The sequence below is a fragment of the Esox lucius genome, chromosome 13 (genome assembly GCF_011004845.1).
Source record: "Esox lucius isolate fEsoLuc1 chromosome 13, fEsoLuc1.pri, whole genome shotgun sequence".
Taxonomy (NCBI): Eukaryota; Metazoa; Chordata; class Actinopteri; order Esociformes; family Esocidae; genus Esox; species Esox lucius.
The window spans coordinates 7,015,371-7,033,580 of NC_047581.1; the positions used below are offsets into that span (position 1 = coordinate 7,015,371).

Sequence of the window (18,210 nt, forward strand, 5' to 3'; positions counted from 1 at the left end):
TATGACCCTGAGATTTATGGCCTTTTTGAGTTCATTGGAAGTGTGACCCAAATATGAACCATAAGGTTATTATGAGTTAGTGGTTTTAATTAAAGACACTCAGGAAGAGACAGAGAACAAGAGGTGAGCCCCGCCCTAGGGGACTCCCAAAAAGGATGGTCAGCCTGATGTGTAAAAGTTTTGTATAAAGCCAGTCAGGTCTTTAATAGTTTAGGAGTGTATCTGCTGAAGGACCTGGCTTTAACTTCTGTCATTGTTTTATGATTTTCATTAAAGTCTATTGGATTAACAAGTTCTTGAGTTGAAGTGCATTTGTTTTAGTCGTTGTGGACTTGATTTTCCACTACATAATTTGCGAGCTAGCCAGGAGTAAGACATAGACATGGCTGCTTTACTAAACCACCTGGAAGGGATTGGACTGAGTTACACAAACGTTGGACTGAGTTACACAAACGGTGCGCAGAACAAAGGTAAGCATTTTTGCTGTGTAATTCAGACCATACAATCACGAGTCTTCCCAAATGTAACGAACCTTGAATCTTGAATGCACACAGCATTTTTGAATCCAATACATTGTATGCATGCTACAATATTGTATATAAGTCAATGTCTGGTAAAGGACAGCCCAGCAAAGGCTTGCTGGTGGTTGTAAATAAGTCATTGTCTAAGTGAAGAGAGCCCGGTACAGGCAAAGGGGGCAGACGGTGGTTGTAAATAAGTTCCTGTCCAGTGTGACAGCACAAATCGTGCGCACAAATTACCTTTGGTAAGGCAGCTGGGGCAATGGTTTGCGGGGGCGTGTGTGTGATCGACTCACAACCTGGTAAAGCAGCTTCGGTGAAGGACCTACGGGTGTTTGTGCAAGAGGCACTACCTGGCAAGGTGACATGTGGGAGTGTGTGTAGACACAGGACAGACCCAGGACAGACCCACAGCTGTGTGTGTGTGTGTGTAAATGATACGGTCCGTACGGGTCTTTCCTCCCTACGGGACTGTGGTAAGAGCCATGTGGATGCGTATGAGTGAATGACATAGAATTGGTTTACAGCATCTGTATTAGGAACATTATCATTCCTCCCCAGAAACTCTGTTCTTCCTCCTACTCAGTCATCACCCCTACCCCGGTCAAACGTCACCCCTCCTTTGGTCAAGTATCCGCTCTCCCCTTATCAAACATCACCCCGATTAAGCTTTAATCCTCCCCTTGTCAATCGTCAGTCCTCCCCTTGTCAATCGTCATTCCTCCCCTTGTCAATCGTCAGTCCTCCCCATGTAATAAAAAGTTACATGTTCTATAAAAGAACCATTTAGGGTTGTGATTTTTAGGTAATCCAGATTTATGTTCTGTGATCTAGAAAATAACACATACTTAATTTTATTTTCATCACAGTCGGGCCGGCGGTGGGCCGATTTCATGACAATGCCTTCCAACAATACCCTGATCAGCGGCTTGATTGCAGCAAGCTGCCTTTATGCACTGAACCCAGCAGGATGCCTCACGCCCCAATATTAGGTTTTATTTATAATAATCCTTTGCAATAATTTTGGTCATAACACAAATGACAATGAACTGAATAAAATCTAAACAATTTATTTCAAACAGTGCAAGATGCATACAAAAAAACATGCATTTTACAGCAAGCATAGAAAATAAACATTTTAATTAATTGAAATACATTTTTAAAAATCTAATATTACAAGAAAATTTGTCCAGCAACAGATATAGTAAAATTACAGTATTTGATCCTCAGTCGGAAAAGGGTGGCTTGCCCACTTCAGGTTGGTGGAGAGTGCCTACCTCAAGTGGAGGAGTTCTAGGGGTCTTGTAAAGGAGTGAGGGAAGGATGGAACGGGAGATTGACAGACGGATCGGTACAGCTTCTGCAGTAATGCGGTCGATGTATCGGTCTGTCGTGGTGAAGAAAGAGCTGAGCCGCAAGGCGAAGCTCTCGATTTACCGGTCAATCTAAGTTCGTACTCTCACCTATGGTCATGAGCTTTGGGTACAGGCGGCCAAGATCCCGGACACGATCCCGGATACAGGCGGCCGAAATAAGCTTTCTCCGCAGAGTGGCTGGGCGATCCCTTAGGGTGAGAAGCTCGGTCACCCGGGAGGAGCTCGGAGTAGAGGCGCTGCTCCTCCACATCGAGAGGGGTCAGCTGAGGTGGCTTGGGCATCTGTTTCGGATGCCTCCGGAACGCCTTCCTGGGAAGGTGTTCCGGTCCCGTCCCACCGGGAGGAGACCCTGGGGAAGACCTAGGACACGCTGGAGGGACTATGTCTCCCGGCTGGCCTGGGAACGCCTCAGTGTCCCCCCGGAAGAGCTGGAAGTGTCTGGGGAGAGGGAAGTCTGGGCATCTCTGCTTAGACTGCTGCCCCCGCGACCCGGCCCTGGATGAAGCGGAAGATGTATGTACAGTATTTGAAATGTGAAAAAGTACAAAATAAACAATGCAATACAAAATAAAATAAACAAGGACTAGAATGGCAGTAATATACACAAGTATGACAGCAATCGATAGTTATTGAATATCATAGATACATCAGTAAAATAAGATTATGAATGGTGGCATAACACTACAACTACAGTCACACAGAGCTATAAATAAAGAGGATAATGTGATCATACACTCACCTAAAGGATTATTAGGAAAACCATACTAATTCTGTGTTTGACCCCCTTTCGCCTTCAGAACTGCCTTAATTCTACGTGGCATTGATTCAACAAGGTGCTGAAAGCATTCTTTAGAAATGTTGGCCCATATTGATAGGATAGCATCTTGCAGTTGATGGAGATTTGTGAGATGCACATCCAGGGCACGAAGCTCCCATTCCACCACATCCCAAAGATGCTCTATTGGGTTGAGATCTGGTGACTGTGGGGGCCATTTCAGTACAGTGAACTCATTGTCATGTTCAAGAAACCAATTTGAAATGATTCAAGCTTTGTGACATGGTGCATTATCCTGCTGGAAGTAGCCATCAGAAGATGGGTACATGGTGGTCATAAAGGGATGGCCAGAAACAATGCTCAGGTAGGCCATGGCATTTAAACGATACCCAATTGGCCCTAAGGGGCCTAAAGTGTGCCAAGAAAACATCCCCCACACCATTACACCACCACCACCAGCCTGCACAGTGGTAACAAGGCATGATGGATCCATGTTCTCATTCTGTTTACGCCAAATTCTGACTCTACCATCTGAATGTGTCAACAGAAATCGAGACTCATCAGACCAGGCAACATTCTTCCAGTCTTCAACTGTCCAATTTTGGTGAGCTCGTGCAAATTGTAGCCTCTTTTTCCTATTTGTAGTGGAGATGAGTGGTACCCGGTGGGGTCTTCTGCTGTTGTAGCCCATCCGCCTCAAGGTTGTGTGTATTGTGGCTTCACAAATGCTTTGCTGCATACCTCGGTTGTAACGAGTGGTTATTTCAGTCAAAGTTGCTCTTCTATCAGCTTGAATCAGTCAGCCCATTCTCCTCTGACCTCTAGCATCAACAAGGCATTTTCACCCACAGGACTGCCACATACTGGATGTTTTTCCCTTTTCACACCATTCTTTGTAAACCCTAGAAATGGTTGTGCGTGAAAATCCCAGTAACTGAGCAGATTGTGAAATACTCAGACCGGCCTGTCTGGCACCAACAACCTTGCCACGCTCAAAATTGCTTAAATCACCTTTCTTTCCCATTCTGACATTAAGTTTGGAGTTCAGGAGATTGTCTTGACCAGGACCACACCCCTAAATGCATTGAAGCAACTGCCATGTGATTGGTTGATTAGATAATTGCATTAATGAGAAATTGAACAGGTGTTCCTAATAATCCTTTAGGTGAGTGTACGTTGTAAAGGACACTTACTAGCTAACCAGATGTTTCACACTTGGTTGGAGATAATATGGCCATGTCTGACCCATAATTGCATGCTTTTGAGCAAACTGTAATCATGATTTTTTTAAAGACCAAAACATACCTTATCTTCACCATCTCTATGAAAACTAGGAGGGTGGAGTTTAACTCTACAGTGGTTTGAAGATAAGGTATATGTCCTTTCACAGACTGATCACCATCCCCATCTTGTGGTTGATTGTTATTGTTGCCATCTTGCATGATGTGTGATATGCTTGTAGAGTTCACAAATTCACAACTTAATATTTGTACAACAGTCAAATTATACAAATCTCACCAAGTTGTTTTGCTTTTTATTACACCGGCCAAAACATGTGCACTTGAGGAATTACATCTCTCAGGGAACAAGAGTTGAGCTCACAGGTGGCCTACTCACCACAAGTTGCTAGAGTGCAACAAGACCAAATAGTCATGTCTGACATCCACCGATTTATTTACATTTTAGTCATTTTTCAGACACTTTATCCAAAGTGACTTACAGAAAGTACAGGGACATTCTTCCCCAGAACAACATAAGGTAAAGAGTCTTGCACAGAAACACAGTGACAAATGGCCCAGTTGGGATTTGAACTGGAAAACTTCCAAATACATGCCTGACTCCCTAACTACTGAGCCACTGACACCTTGAGAGATGAAAGCTTTTTTCAGTATTTAGATTATGTTTTGTGTTTCGCCATGACATTCAACATCCAGTGAGTTGGAGGTTTAGTCAAACAGAGTCAAAAAGACGTCAAACATGAAGGACGTCAAAGCAGTGCTGGCTCTTGGAGATCAGTGTTGAAAAGTCCACTTTTCAAAATAAATTTGAAAAAGTCTCAAGAACAGTTGGTAAAGTATGGAAATTGCCTGGACCTTTATGTTACTATTGCACATTTTTCCAGGATTTGTCCACAATCTTGAAACCAGTCTATGAGCTGCAGCAAGTGAAAGGGTGTGCAGTGGAAATGCCAGCAGAAAAATCAAGGAAGGGGAATGGAGCTCAGTTGTTGTCAAGAACACCTGTTTTGTGGACTGAGGAGCAACAGAGAACTCTGGACCAACTGATTGACACATTGGCCAACCCCCCTGTTCTAGCAGTAAAGTAAATTAATTAATTAATCTAAATAAAAGTCCTTGAAAAGTCTTAAATTGTCTGATTTTTAAAGATCTTTACGATTTCAATCAGAATGTTAGATGTCAGCAAGACATCACAGTTGGCTGCTTTTCACCCAACACCGTTGTTCATGAGGAAGATAGCTAGCTAGTACCAAGCTAGATAATTTAGCTATCTACACTGTAGAGATTGACTGTTAAACTCACAGGTACCATAAGAAAGTGAAAATTAAATCGGAAGAAGACAACAGTGACTTTGCTTTGTGATTGAAATCTATTGATGGGGAAGAAAACGAAGGCTGCTGTGTTTTTACAAGCAGTCTTTCAAACTTGGCACTATAGATATTAAATCTGTGGAATCCCATAAACGACAAATAAGCTCAGAAAAGCCTCCAACCAAATTAGACATTTCTCAGTTCTGTTTTGTCGTATCACAGACGACAGTCCCACGAAGTACAGCCAGTAATAATGTTATTGTTAGCAGTAGGCTTACTGCTCTAACAACAGTGGGTACTTAATATAAATTGGTGTCCTTACGTATTTTTTGCATGGGATGTTTTTGTGAAATCGGCCTTAAATTGAATTCAGTGACATAAAAAATTCTTAAAAAGTCTTAAAATCAACTTGCTGAAACCAGCAGATACCCTGTCTAGCCTACCCTAACTTCAACACTCGCTTTACATACTACATACACACAGACCCCTCAAAAAAGGGTCTTGGAGCTGTATCGTATCAACAACTGAATGGCAAGCTGAGATTAATTGACTATGGCTCATTGCCTAAGAACTCTATCACCGGCTGAAAAGTACTATAGCCTTCACTCAGACAAACAAGTGTTAATCAGATTGAGGTGGGCTGTAAGTGAAAATGTTATTGATGATTTGTTTTATGCCTCTTACTCCACCATTTATACCGTTAACAATGTTTGTTTTTGCAAACTTCAGCTGGGCTTGGATGTCTTTCTTTGCAAGAAATGGCTTGCGTCTTACCAACCTACCCCATAGCCCATTCATATGAAGAATACGGGAGATTGTTGTCACATGTAGCACACAGCTAGTACTTCCCAGAAATTCCTGCAGTTCCTTTAATGTTGCTGTAGGCCTCTTGGAAGCCTCCCTGAACAGTTTTCTTCTCGTCTTTTCATCAATTTTGGAGGGATGTCCAGTTATTTGTAATGTCCCTACTGTGCCATATTTTTTCCACTTGATGATGACTGTCTTCACTGTGTTCCATGGAATATCTAATGCTTTGGAAATGATTGTGTAACCTTCTCCTGATATCTTTCAACAATGAAATCCCTCTGATGCTTTGGAAGCTCTCTGCAGGCCATGGCTTTTGCTCTGAGATGCAACTAAGAAAATGTCAGGAAAATCCTACTAGAACAGCTGAACTTTATATGTGATAATTCAGAGTCACTTTTAATAATGGCAGGTGAGTAATTACTTCTATTTAACATGAGTTTGAATGTGATTGGTTAATTCTGAACACAGCCACGTCCCCAGTTATAAGAGGGTGTGCACACTTATGCAACCAGGTTATAGTAAGGTATTTATTTTTCATTTTTCCCCCTTGAAAATTGCAGTTTGTTTTTCAATTGAATCGTTCACATTAAGAGTGGAACATTTCTGACATGATTTATCTTTGTCTCATTCTTTCACATCACCAAAACCTGGCATTTTAACAGGGGTGAGTAGACTTTTTATATCCACTGTATCTCCTGCTTTCTATAACATATCTGCTAACAAAAGATGGGCTAAATTTCTGAATGCAAGTTAAAGTTCTTGACTTCATTACCCTTGAAAAAAGGGAGTATGCATTCTACTTTACAGAATGCATGTGTCCAACTCAACACATGGAGTTGCCAGTTAGCTTCAGCAAAGTGACAAGGCAACCCTGTCCAACACCTAATCAATCTAATGCAGACATTGCTGAAGCTAACTGGCACAGACCTCTTAGATACCCTCAAACAGTTGGTATGCCTGACCAGGATTTGAACTCTGCCTTATTTTCTGCCTTTACTGGGAAACATTTTGGAGATAAACATGAAACTTCCATTCAATCAATCTATCTGCCAGTCAGGACACAGAGTTTCAGTTTGAAATCCCACCAGTTCCAGCAGATGTAAGCATTGTCCCATGCTTTGTCTTCCCTTAAGGTTGGGAGCAGTTTTCCCTTTCTCGCATAAAGCTTCAGGCAAGTCAACATTCAGGAAGATGTTCTAAGTTCTTCAAACATGTTCAGATTTAAGTCATGTGTTGCTCTTTACCTTATCAGTGCTGTTGGATTTGTCACATGCTTAGAGGTTCAAGTTAATTACTAATGAGATGGATATTATGAGTGAAAACCAAAGTGATTCCACAAAGTTATTCGGTCAAGGGTGAGTAGACAGTAGGGCCGGTATGTCTGTTTCCCAAATGCCCCTTGACTCCATGCATTGTCCACTACTTTTGACCAGTGCTTTAGTCAAAAGTAGGATGGGGGACCATTTGGAATGGAAATCATTGATAGGAGGTTAATCTGACCTCTTTGTAGATTACCACACAAACACCCACTCGCCCAGACAACCACAACACAAACCCTTCGATAACCCGTACAGCAACAACGCATCCTACGCTTACTTCTATGCACAAGTCAACAATTTACAAGAGTTGAACGTCTAAGCTTTAGTCCGCCGTTAAGCAACTGACTTCATCGCAATTTGTTGAGATGAGTAGAATCTGTTGTCTTCGCCTATGTACTACACTGAAACAAATGTATGACATACAGATGGTTGACAAATTGTAGAAAAACATAGTGCCTCAATTAGGTGTTAGGCCACCACGACATGCCAGAACAGCAGCTATGTACCTTGGCATAGATTCTATGAGTCTCTATAACTCTGGGGGGATGGAACACCATTCTCCCAAAAGATAGTCCCTCATTTGGTGTTTCGATTATGGTAGTGGAGAGGTGGTGTTGAATTGGGTGGAGATCTGGTGATTGCAAAGGCCATAGGCTAGGATTCATGCAAGGATGTTAAATGTTTAATTGTATCATGCAGTAAGTGTGGGTCACATTCCTAATATAATATCAATGAAAAAACATAACCCAATACCCCCACTGAAAAAATATGAATCAACTGACTATGAATTCTGACTTTGTTAAACAGGAACAGAAACAAAACTTATCCTCAGCAAATATTTTTATTTATTTACTGTTTATAGGAACTTGGTAGAATATTACAGCAGAACACACGAGATAAACAGCTGCCATTTTACGTAGCACAGTACAGGAGTACAGTTGTAGTTAAAACTCGTGTTTTAATAGAATATTTGTATATCAGTAGAAAAAAAAAAACTATTGCTCTGAGATGTTTCCTTGTATGACAAATTCTCGACTGCTGTGCTAAAGGGTAAAGTTAAGAGGGGAAAGGTTCACACACAGAGGGAAAATAGGATGGTTGCTGTTGATAATGATGTAATTTCCTGAACAATGTTACAAATGTGATGACTATGCATGTTAACAATTACATTATTGATCTTATTTTTTGTCACTGTTAAAGTAATTGTTTAAACCAGGCTTATAAACCAGGTTTTATACCAACATACAGCCGTTAGAATATGCAAAAAAAGGGGAAAGAAATTCTATAAAGAACCAATTAAAAAAATTTAAAATAAAGAGGAAAGCTGAATTAAGACATGTCTGGATGCTGTTCAGACATCTCTTACAGGCAACTGGGAGTACCAACTTGAGAGAAAATGGGAAACTGGTGGATTGAAATGAAGAGGGGTTAAGAAGGCTTAATGGATTTGTTTACATTTCTGTTCAATATATTGAAGTGCTGGAAATGAGAAAACCGATTGTGTCAGAATACTTAAATGAGACTGGATCAAAGTGCCTTGTGCACAATTCAAATATAATGAGGTTGTTGTCATTATATAGTTTTCTATGCTCTTAATCATCTCTAACAGAATAATTGTTAGAAGGAAAAATAAATGGTATACCTAAATATCTCTGGATGACTTCATCCAAGCTTTAGTGTTTTTAATAGGCCAAGCCAGTTTAAGTAGCACTATCCAATATATTTCACATATACATATCATCTAATAGACATAGTTATTTAATTTCTAGACATAGTTATTTAAGTTCTAAAAATAATTATTGACTTTTCTGTTGAATAGCATAATATCCTATCTGGTATATTTAGGACAGCACCTTGCTGTGGATATTATTTCTCCAAAGCACCAACTCCACAATCAAACTGAGGTTTATTTCAGTCATAAATGACCAGAGTTGAAGAAAGTAGGACCCAAGTGACCTATCCATTTAAAACTAGCCATGAATGTGAATCCCATAACTCAATCAACCCAGTGTCAATGTTAGGCCCAGTTTCCTGGATGGGGATTTAAATTGAGATTCTGCAATGAGAAGGCTTTTTAAGCCATAACTAAGCTAACAAGCCAGTTCCAGTCATGCTAACTAATCCACTGGGCCTAAAAAGGCCCTAGGGTGCCACCTTCAGTCCAAGTCACCGAAGTCTAACAGGTTGCTAGATTTGACCATATTATGTCCCTATATTGTACTCCGTACCAGCCTTTATGCTGTCCAACAGTAGCAGCACCATTATAATAAAATGTGGAGTGTGTGAAATCACTTAGCAATTAAAAGTGACTCAGACAACAAGACTCTCCCATTCTTGTGGTTGACAAAAACAGCGCTGATATGGGGGTCTCTAATACTACTTGTGTCCATAGATGGATTGAACTCATTCCTATAGGCCCGAAACAATTTTCTCTCGCCGGTACAATTTTTTTTCACCATATCCAAGATATTGGGAGCAAACGTACCAATGTCTGCTTACAAAAAACGCATAAGTAATTTTGGGGGGAAATGCGTGGTTCAGCACAACAAAACTTTGGGACAATTATTCAGTTTCTTTCAAAACAACACAGCAGGTCTCTATGAAACAATGAGAGACGGAAACGCACAGCAATGTACTGGAAATGCTGAGCTGTGCATCTTTGATTAACAACACACCACACGTTTACACTTTCTTACATATAGCACATAGTTCAGGTCTAAGTAAGTTATTCAGAGTTAAAAATAGATATTCTATTTGTGAATTGGGCTAATAGCATAACGTCTTGTTCTGAATCATGGCGAGACTGGAGTTCTGAAACAGTTGGTGCGGTAAGTTATTAGACAATCTTTTTTATCATCTATGGAAAATATTTACTGGTTTAGCTAGCACAAACCCATCGATCTAAACGTTTTATAACACAAATCTGTTAACATAGTATTTCTCAGTCAATTATATATGTATTTTTTATCATGTTCGATTCGTCATGCACAACATTTTCGATCGTATATCCAAGCTTTACGTCACGTTGTCAACTTGATTGTATAGTCGGCTTGATCATTCAATCGTCGTCCACATCGTCTCCCTCAGACTCTTCGCCTCCTGCTCCTCCTGGTCTTCTTTCAAACATTTTATCTCTCTGTCTCTCCTGTATCTCTTTCATCTCGTCAGCATAACGAGAAAACGCTCCTCCAAACTTGCCCCACGCTTTGAACGGGATAGTGATAGAGTTTCTATAGCTGGGTTTAACTTCGCTCACCCTTAAGAAAACTCCGTACTTGTTGGATCCCACGTCAAAGAAGAAACGTTTGGAATCCACCATGATGGAGGTGCCCTCCGGAAGCTCGCTGTAGCCCCCTGCTCCTCCGCCACTGGCGAGTTCCTCGTCATCTCCACCGTAGTCGTCTATATGTTTGGCAAGGGCGTCGCGGAACTCAATTAATCCTTGGGCCGGGAGAGCGATGGTTTGTCCGGACTGCATGCCACCAGGGATCGCACCAACTCCAAACCCCGGGCCTCGGTTAACTGTCTGCCTGATCCGTAGAAACCTCCCCCGCTGGTTTTCTTTCAGATCGAGGTAGTATTTTCTGTTTTCTCGCACCAGGAACTCACTTTTTAAGGCCCGCCTAGGCCCACTGTCGTCCCCGCCGGATGATTGGGCGATCTGCTCAGGGCTACTAGGCCCAAGTTGGGCGTAGTGTTCTATAAAATCCCCCAGGTAGTCACGGAACTCCGCAGCAACCGACATGGAAAGTGTCAGCCGACTTTTCGAGCCCCCCGCGCCGACCTCGGCTATTTTGATGAACCTGCCTTTTGCATTCTGCTTTACATCCAGGTAGAAGCGTTTATTCTGGATGTCCAGTCGCTTCGAAGCTAGCTCCTGGGTCTCCTGATCCCGCTGGTAGTGGTGAAACCCGCCGCCACCACCCCCTCCGCCACCACTGCTGCCACCGCGCTCACTCCCACTGTCCCCATCCGCCATCTTCGCCACCAGCCAGCTTCTTTCCTTCCTCCTACGTTCTGACACCCCTCCCCCGCGTACTTCCCCTACTCGCTGTAACCACGTTACAGGCGTGACAAGAAACAGTACATTGACTACTGTGCTCTGATTGGCCGTTCGCCTGCCAATTACATCAACAGCATAATTGTAGATTTTGTCATTCAATAAATTCAAAGAAGGTTAAATAAATATGAAATCTGATGTTATGTTATTATCAATATGATTTACTTGGTTGACAAATCATATTTTTGAAAAAAACGCGAACATGCACTTTATTGATGATTGCATATTCAGAAATACTAACTTTCCCATTGAATGTTTTCATAATAGGTTACCTAAATTGCTTTGGCTTACTGTAAAAACCCTCATTTGGGATTCACCTATACAAAATGTAATTAGTAACGAATTTGTATGAAAAATGTCACAGTATACTAGTTATATTTTTTATTTTATTAATTATTATTTTTAAAGCGACAGGTTTTGAGTGGCAGTTTGCAGTTAAAGCAGTCCCGCCTACTTGTTGGTTTCGTGCGCAAAAAAGTACATGCCCGATTTCATGTGGGGGGATGGGTAAAATGGGTATAAGCAACGACGTGATTGGTCACAAAAAAATATTCAAAGTAACAACCATATTTCCCATTGGCCAATGACCGCTAGCGAGGGGTTCTGGGCATAGGTTTGCTAAGGGGTTTATTGTTGCTCTGTCTTGAACCGAAATTGTTTCCGACCTACTCATTTCCACAGCCTAAGAACAAAACGCTGAAATGGTATGTGTGTCTGGTGCGACACGTTTAATTACGACTGCTTCGTGTATAATATGCGTTTATCCTGTAAATGTGAATTCGATAGAATAACCTGCTACGGTTTTCAAATTGACTGAAAATAAATGCTAAGCTAGTATTGCACCGCGTTAGCCCACTAGCAAGTTCGCTTTCCTGGGCTAAGTGGTAACGGTGTTTATACTATGTTCCTATGTTTCTGTTGGTAACTACGTTTTATAGAGTTTTTTTTTGCCTGGAAGTCTTGGGTTGAGCATTAAGTTGGCAGGTTCCAATTAGATTTTTTTTCATTTCACAATGGTAGTTTTTGTAGTTCAGTTGGTTACTTGGGACCGCGGCTGTTTTTCTGTGAACTGAAAATATTGACGTATGCTTGTGTCAAATATACACCAATTTTATTGTAATTTTTGCAATACGTGTATTTGTTAATGGCTTTCATTAATGTGATTAATCTCTTTGTAATTCAACGGTGCAAAAGTGTACATCCACTTAGCTAGCATGTTTCAGTGCCTTCTCATTTGACGCCAGCTGCAGCTTCATTTGGCGGGAAAGTGTATGGGCTCAAAAGTGTGATTGGACCTAGTATAGAACTACCTTTAGTGTAAACAAACTGGTTCAATCGTTCTAATTAGCTTAGTTAGCGATTCATTTTCTGTGGACCTATTTATCAGCCTTTACTGTTGTGTAATTTTGACAAGACATTCGTTATTTACCAAAAGGTGTGTACCTGTTTATGCATTCGCTTGCTGTACAGTATTTGTCCTATGTGCAATACAGACTACAGTAAATTGCTGGATGACGTAATTTACAATACTTTCTTGAGGCACCCCAGTTGTAGTCAAAACAGCTGCAAATATTTGGCCATAAGACCAGTTGGAGCCAGTAGCATTACACTCCTTTTGAGTCCTGATCAGCAGGGGTAATTTGAAGTTTTGTTTTTTGGAAATGGTGATTGAATGCTTATCAGGATTTATATTATATATTAACATTTTCTTTTTATCTTTGTAATACTGCATTTTGTTCTTTATGTTCCAGGCTGGTGGTAAAGCAGGAAAAGACAGTGGCAAAGCCAAGGCGAAAGCTGTGTCACGCTCCCAGAGAGCCGGACTGCAGGTAAGATCGAAAACGTGTTCATATCATTCACCGTTCTAAGTTAAATGCAAATGGTATGATTGGCAGTGCTTTTTGTATTTTACTGGCACTAGAGTACAGTGTTTGCAAGCAACTGGTTATACATTTTTGCTCATTTACTTTCTGGCAATAGTAAGAAGCCCATTCAGTATGGTAGTAAAACCTCCAGGAACATTGCAAGTGCAGCTGGAATTCTTGTCTCCTCAGCCTATTTTCTTTCTGTCAAAATAGACTGTATTTTATAACCTCTTTTCATTGGCCTGAAATCTGTTTACTTCCTGCCAGTTCCCAGTGGGTCGTATCCACAGGCATTTAAAGACTCGTACTACCAGCCATGGGCGTGTAGGTGCCACAGCGGCAGTGTACAGCGCAGCCATTCTTGAGTACCTCACCGCTGAGGTGAGACTGACACAAAGACACCCATGGCCACAATAACCTGTGGGATTACCAACTATTGCTATTTGTGTTGGTGACATGTTTTCTATTTGATTTCCAGGTACTAGAGTTGGCAGGGAACGCCTCTAAAGATCTGAAGGTGAAGCGCATCACTCCCCGTCACTTGCAGCTCGCCATTCGGGGAGACGAGGAGTTGGACTCCCTCATCAAGGCCACCATTGCTGGAGGAGGTGAGTTCAGCAAGCACATGCTGTTTTTAAATAGTGTTGGGTCACTGATTTTGTGTATCAGAATTATAAAATTTACCCTAGACTGGAGCCTACTGGTTTTCTGTTCTACCTCATCTTAATTGGACCCATCTGGTGTTCCAGGTTTAAATAAGTCCCTGATTATGTGGTTGCAAGGAAAATATTGAGGGGTACTGACTTCGAGGGCCACAGTTGAATACCCCTGTGTACACTAAGCATGTATATCTACTCATCCTTTTTTTTTTGTGACAGTCGCTTGCATCATCTAACTGCTGTTTGCTTGTTTCCAGGTGTGATCCCTCACATCCACAAGTCCCTGATTGGAAAGAAGGGCCAACAGAAGACTGCATAGGCAGATGCCACCTTGTTGACCAGAACTGTGAAGGCTTGTGTTCGGAGTGGACTGTCTTCTGAGTCACTTGTGTTTGGACTCTGACTGAACCTGGACCTCACATTAATCCTTTTTTATTATATTTTAGCTGATGAGTGACTGTTAGTGTTTTGTTATTGTAATATTTCCCATTACTAGAAAAAGGGGGGGGGGTCTTGAAAGAAACATTTGTATGTATGTTATTTTAGATTTTTGGGCAGGATGGGTGGTGGTACTTTTGTGACAGTTGAATTTGTTTGATTGGCAGGGCTTCAGAAGTGTTTTATACTGAAAAATTGAATTGTTAAAACCCAATTTTTTTATAAAAAAAGTTGTTTGTGGTTATTTCATTCTTTCTGCACATTTTCATCAGACATTGCTATCTTGGTTCATGTTACAATCTGTCATTTATCATGTTAAGAGTTAATGTAAGTCCTTTTCTTTCTCTTGATGACAACTGAAATCTTATCTAAAAGCAGTATTCCATTTAGTGTCCCATCACTAATAAACTACTCAGGTTTTAGTCCGTTGAGAACTTGTAGCTGACATGCTTTGTTTATTGTACTTTGTTATGCAAAATACTGTGCAAGGAAATAATTGAAACGACTTTGCCTAGTTTACTCCCATGTCTTGGTACTGTTGGACTAACTAGTTGTTTAAATGATTAAACTATTCTATATGATAGTTTTTCTGAAGCGATTAGACATTATCCTAAAAGAATGTGTAATGTCTATGTGCTGCTCATTCTATAAGCAAAAGGCTTCTCAAAGCATAATAAAATTCCATGTATTGAGCTGTATGATAATACTTTGGTATTCCTATATTTCCAGCTAGTTTCCAAGGGTGAGTGCAGTTAAAGGGATTTGCCTGTTGAAACTGATGCATTCTAATTTGTAACTGAGCAATGAATGCCACAGTCAAATGTGTGAAAGAGAAGTAGTTTGAATCATGTTTTTACTCTTAACTGTTTACGTAGTGAAAGGTTTGCTTGATTCTCATATGGTACGGCAGTGCCGAGGCAAGCTCAATGATTTGTATGATATTCAAGTGTCGACATTAAGTTCAGCTGTAACTCCAAGTATGGACGCTGCAACTGCATATGACATCCTTATTATCCTCTGTTCGCCTACCAGTGTTCTCCCGGATGAGAACTTGTACGAGTGGTCCTGCTGGGTAGCAAATGGCTTGCCATCTGTCATCTGAAAATCTTCCCCTCCAATCTTACAATCCAATAGATTTTTTGAAGGTATTAAGAAGAGGACGACAGGAGGCACAATTCTCAAGCGTGCGTAGAAACTAGACTGCATCTTAAGAACTAGATTGTGTTTACGATTGGAATTGCGAATGCACGTCCGCACAGAGAATAAATGCGATTTGTCAAACGACACTACAACCGGTAAGGTGTTCTCAGTGCTGGTGTACGACATTGGCTTTTTGGTTTAGGACACGCCCGCAATTACCCAAATATGTTATATAATTCATTTAAGGCTTTGGGAAACACTTGTACATTAAAAACAACAACCACGCAACCCCAGAAGTTAAGAATCAGATCTAAATCTGAGTTTGACAGGGGTATAGGTGCCATATGTAAAATGCTGAATGCATTCTAACATAATTGTTTCGCGCTTGAGCAGTTAAAGTTAAGACTTTGCTAGGGAGAACATTTCGTACACGTCTTTAGCATTTGGAAATAAGCCGTTAAATTTTTTTGGACCTATATTAAACAATCAATAGTATGCATCGTATCCTCAACATCCACTGACATTATTTTGGTTCAAAGACATTAACAAGTCATGCAGCATTTTATAGACTGCGCATAAAAAAATATCACCTGCAAGTTAAATAAATGGAAGGACGTTCTATTCATAGGATAGGGGATGGTTATTTTATCGATCCAGGTGCCGATCCCGTTACTATCCCCCCAGAACGACAGAGACTGGTGAACTCAACCGATATGGATAGTATACCCTGTTTATATTTTACGCCTAAGCGATGTCTGCTGAGCCTATAGCGTACATTCTGCGAAAAGGTCCAACCTGTCTCTGAAATGTGCTTTATGGAACGTAGCCTATTGCAAATCTTCCATTGGAAAATCAACTTCGCATATGTTCTAGTATCTCACGTTAGAATAATTAAACAACGGTTATACACGTGTCTATATGACAAGTTACTTTAATTTGCGTTATTATAATTACAAATTAACTGAAGTGGCCTGTTGAGGAACGTTGCATGAAATCATAATAGAAAAACAATTACATAATTTTCCCGGCACTATTTAAATGATAATTTTTCCACAATAACTATAGGCCTACTTTGGAAGCAGTTCTTTTATTCAACCACTTGCAATTGTGCGTATGCAGGGTTATGTATCTGCGTAAATGTACGAACATTCTCAAGCATGCGTTAATGTAGGCTACGTTCAGATGCATAAATCCGAGACTTTTCGTAGAAATGATCCCACACATGGTTTACGCACAGATTTGTGCGTGCTCATGCTTGGTAAATTAGACCCTAGAAGGCATCATTTTGGAAAAGCCGTAAAATGGGTGAACGCTTCATATAAATAGTGCCCGAGAACATTATGTATATTAGGTGAATAGTGATGCTCTGGTCGATTTTAATTAAACAATAATTGTATTTTAATGTTCAAATGTTACCTTGAAGTTCTGACGATGTCAGTCGGATACTTTGGCACCAACCCATTCACATTCGGAGTTCGGAAGCTAACTACTGCCACCATTTTTTTGTTTAATAATGAAAAACACCACAGTCTTAGAGCAACAAAAAAAGTCTGCAGTGGAGGGTATTTCTGTGAGACCCCTTTAAGTAGAATGACTTGTCATTATTGTTCTGTGGCAGCAGGTGGCGCTATATCATAGAGGTTGTGTCGGTAGTTGGAGGGACATAAGACCAGTATAATTTATGTGATATCACTCCTCTCTCTGCACAATGCAAACACATCCACTTAGTTAAGAGAGATGAAAGGATACCCCTTTTCTTGTTTCACTCTCAGCCTTTGAATGACCTCACTCATTAGTAATTGAGACACATCTGTCTCCACTTCTGATTGAGATGACACCTGGGAGGCTACTAATGTTATTAATCTCTCTCTCTCCCCATTCCTGTCTCTCACATGAATACACACAGACATAAGTTTCTGTTTCTATGTCCTCACTTGGGATTTTTACCGTACTCACTCATTCCAGTCCTACCCAGAGAGGGACATCCTGCTGTCAACCTGCATTTACACTTTACAAATGTATCTAGTGTTGGTCATACCAGAGATAGATAACAAAGCACCAGTACCCCTTTGATGTGCAAGATCAGCTATACTGCCATTAGCAATAACAATCATAGAGATTGTGACTATATTCTAGAATAACAAATACAGGTTGCTGACGAAAATGGCAGCGCTGATTGTCTGTATTGAAACATGTATCTAATCTGATAGTTACAATACATTATGTATTGATCAAGTGTTATATTTCAATGTCATTGATCTTACAATACATTATGTTGAGGCCTGGTTGTATGTATTGAAATACTGTATCCAGAGCCGTCGGCAGGAGTCCAGGGCCCCCTCACTTATAGAGAACGACATTGATATTTTTAAGGGGCCCCTGCCAAGCCAGGGCCAGGTGATTCATGCACACCCTTCCCCGCATTAGCAACTACCCTGACTGTATCGGATCTATACAAAAAATTATGTCTAAGCCTCACGTTTCCAAAATTATTGAGATGCTGCGTAAATAAAAACCAAATGCAATGATGTGCAAATAATTTAAATCCTATATTCATTAGTAAATAGTACAAAGACAACATATAAAATGTTGAAACTGAGACATTTTATTGTTTCTTGAGAAATCGATGCATACTTTGAATTTGACACCAGCAACACGTTTCAGAAAAGCTGTGACAGAGGTAACAAAAGACTGGAAATGTG

At 40.6% G+C, this 18,210-nt stretch overlaps 2 protein-coding genes across 2 annotated transcripts; one reads left to right on the top strand and one right to left on the bottom strand.

The window, feature by feature from the left end:
• Positions 1 to 8,168: 8,168 nt before the first annotated feature.
• On the bottom strand, positions 8,169 to 11,357 carry LOC105007231 (transcriptional activator protein Pur-beta). Its single transcript, XM_010866074.4, has one exon. The coding sequence runs from the start codon at positions 11,323 to 11,325 to the stop codon at positions 10,405 to 10,407; it is 921 nt and encodes a 306-aa protein (XP_010864376.2). The 5' UTR covers positions 11,326 to 11,357; the 3' UTR covers positions 8,169 to 10,404.
• A 694-nt stretch (positions 11,358 to 12,051) lies between these two features.
• Positions 12,052 to 14,796, top strand: LOC105007232 (histone H2A.V). The gene is given in 5 exon segments (NM_001310956.1): positions 12,052 to 12,110; positions 13,158 to 13,235; positions 13,539 to 13,652; positions 13,750 to 13,879; positions 14,188 to 14,796. Coding segments are annotated over 5 exon segments (387 nt in total). The 5' UTR covers positions 12,052 to 12,107; the 3' UTR covers positions 14,250 to 14,796.
• The last annotated feature ends 3,414 nt before the right edge of the window (positions 14,797 to 18,210 follow it).

Coding starts and splice junctions, on each gene's coding strand:
- LOC105007231 (XM_010866074.4), bottom strand. CDS start 11,325: ATGGCGGATGGGGACAGTGGGAGTGAGCGCGGTGGCAGCAGTGGTGGC.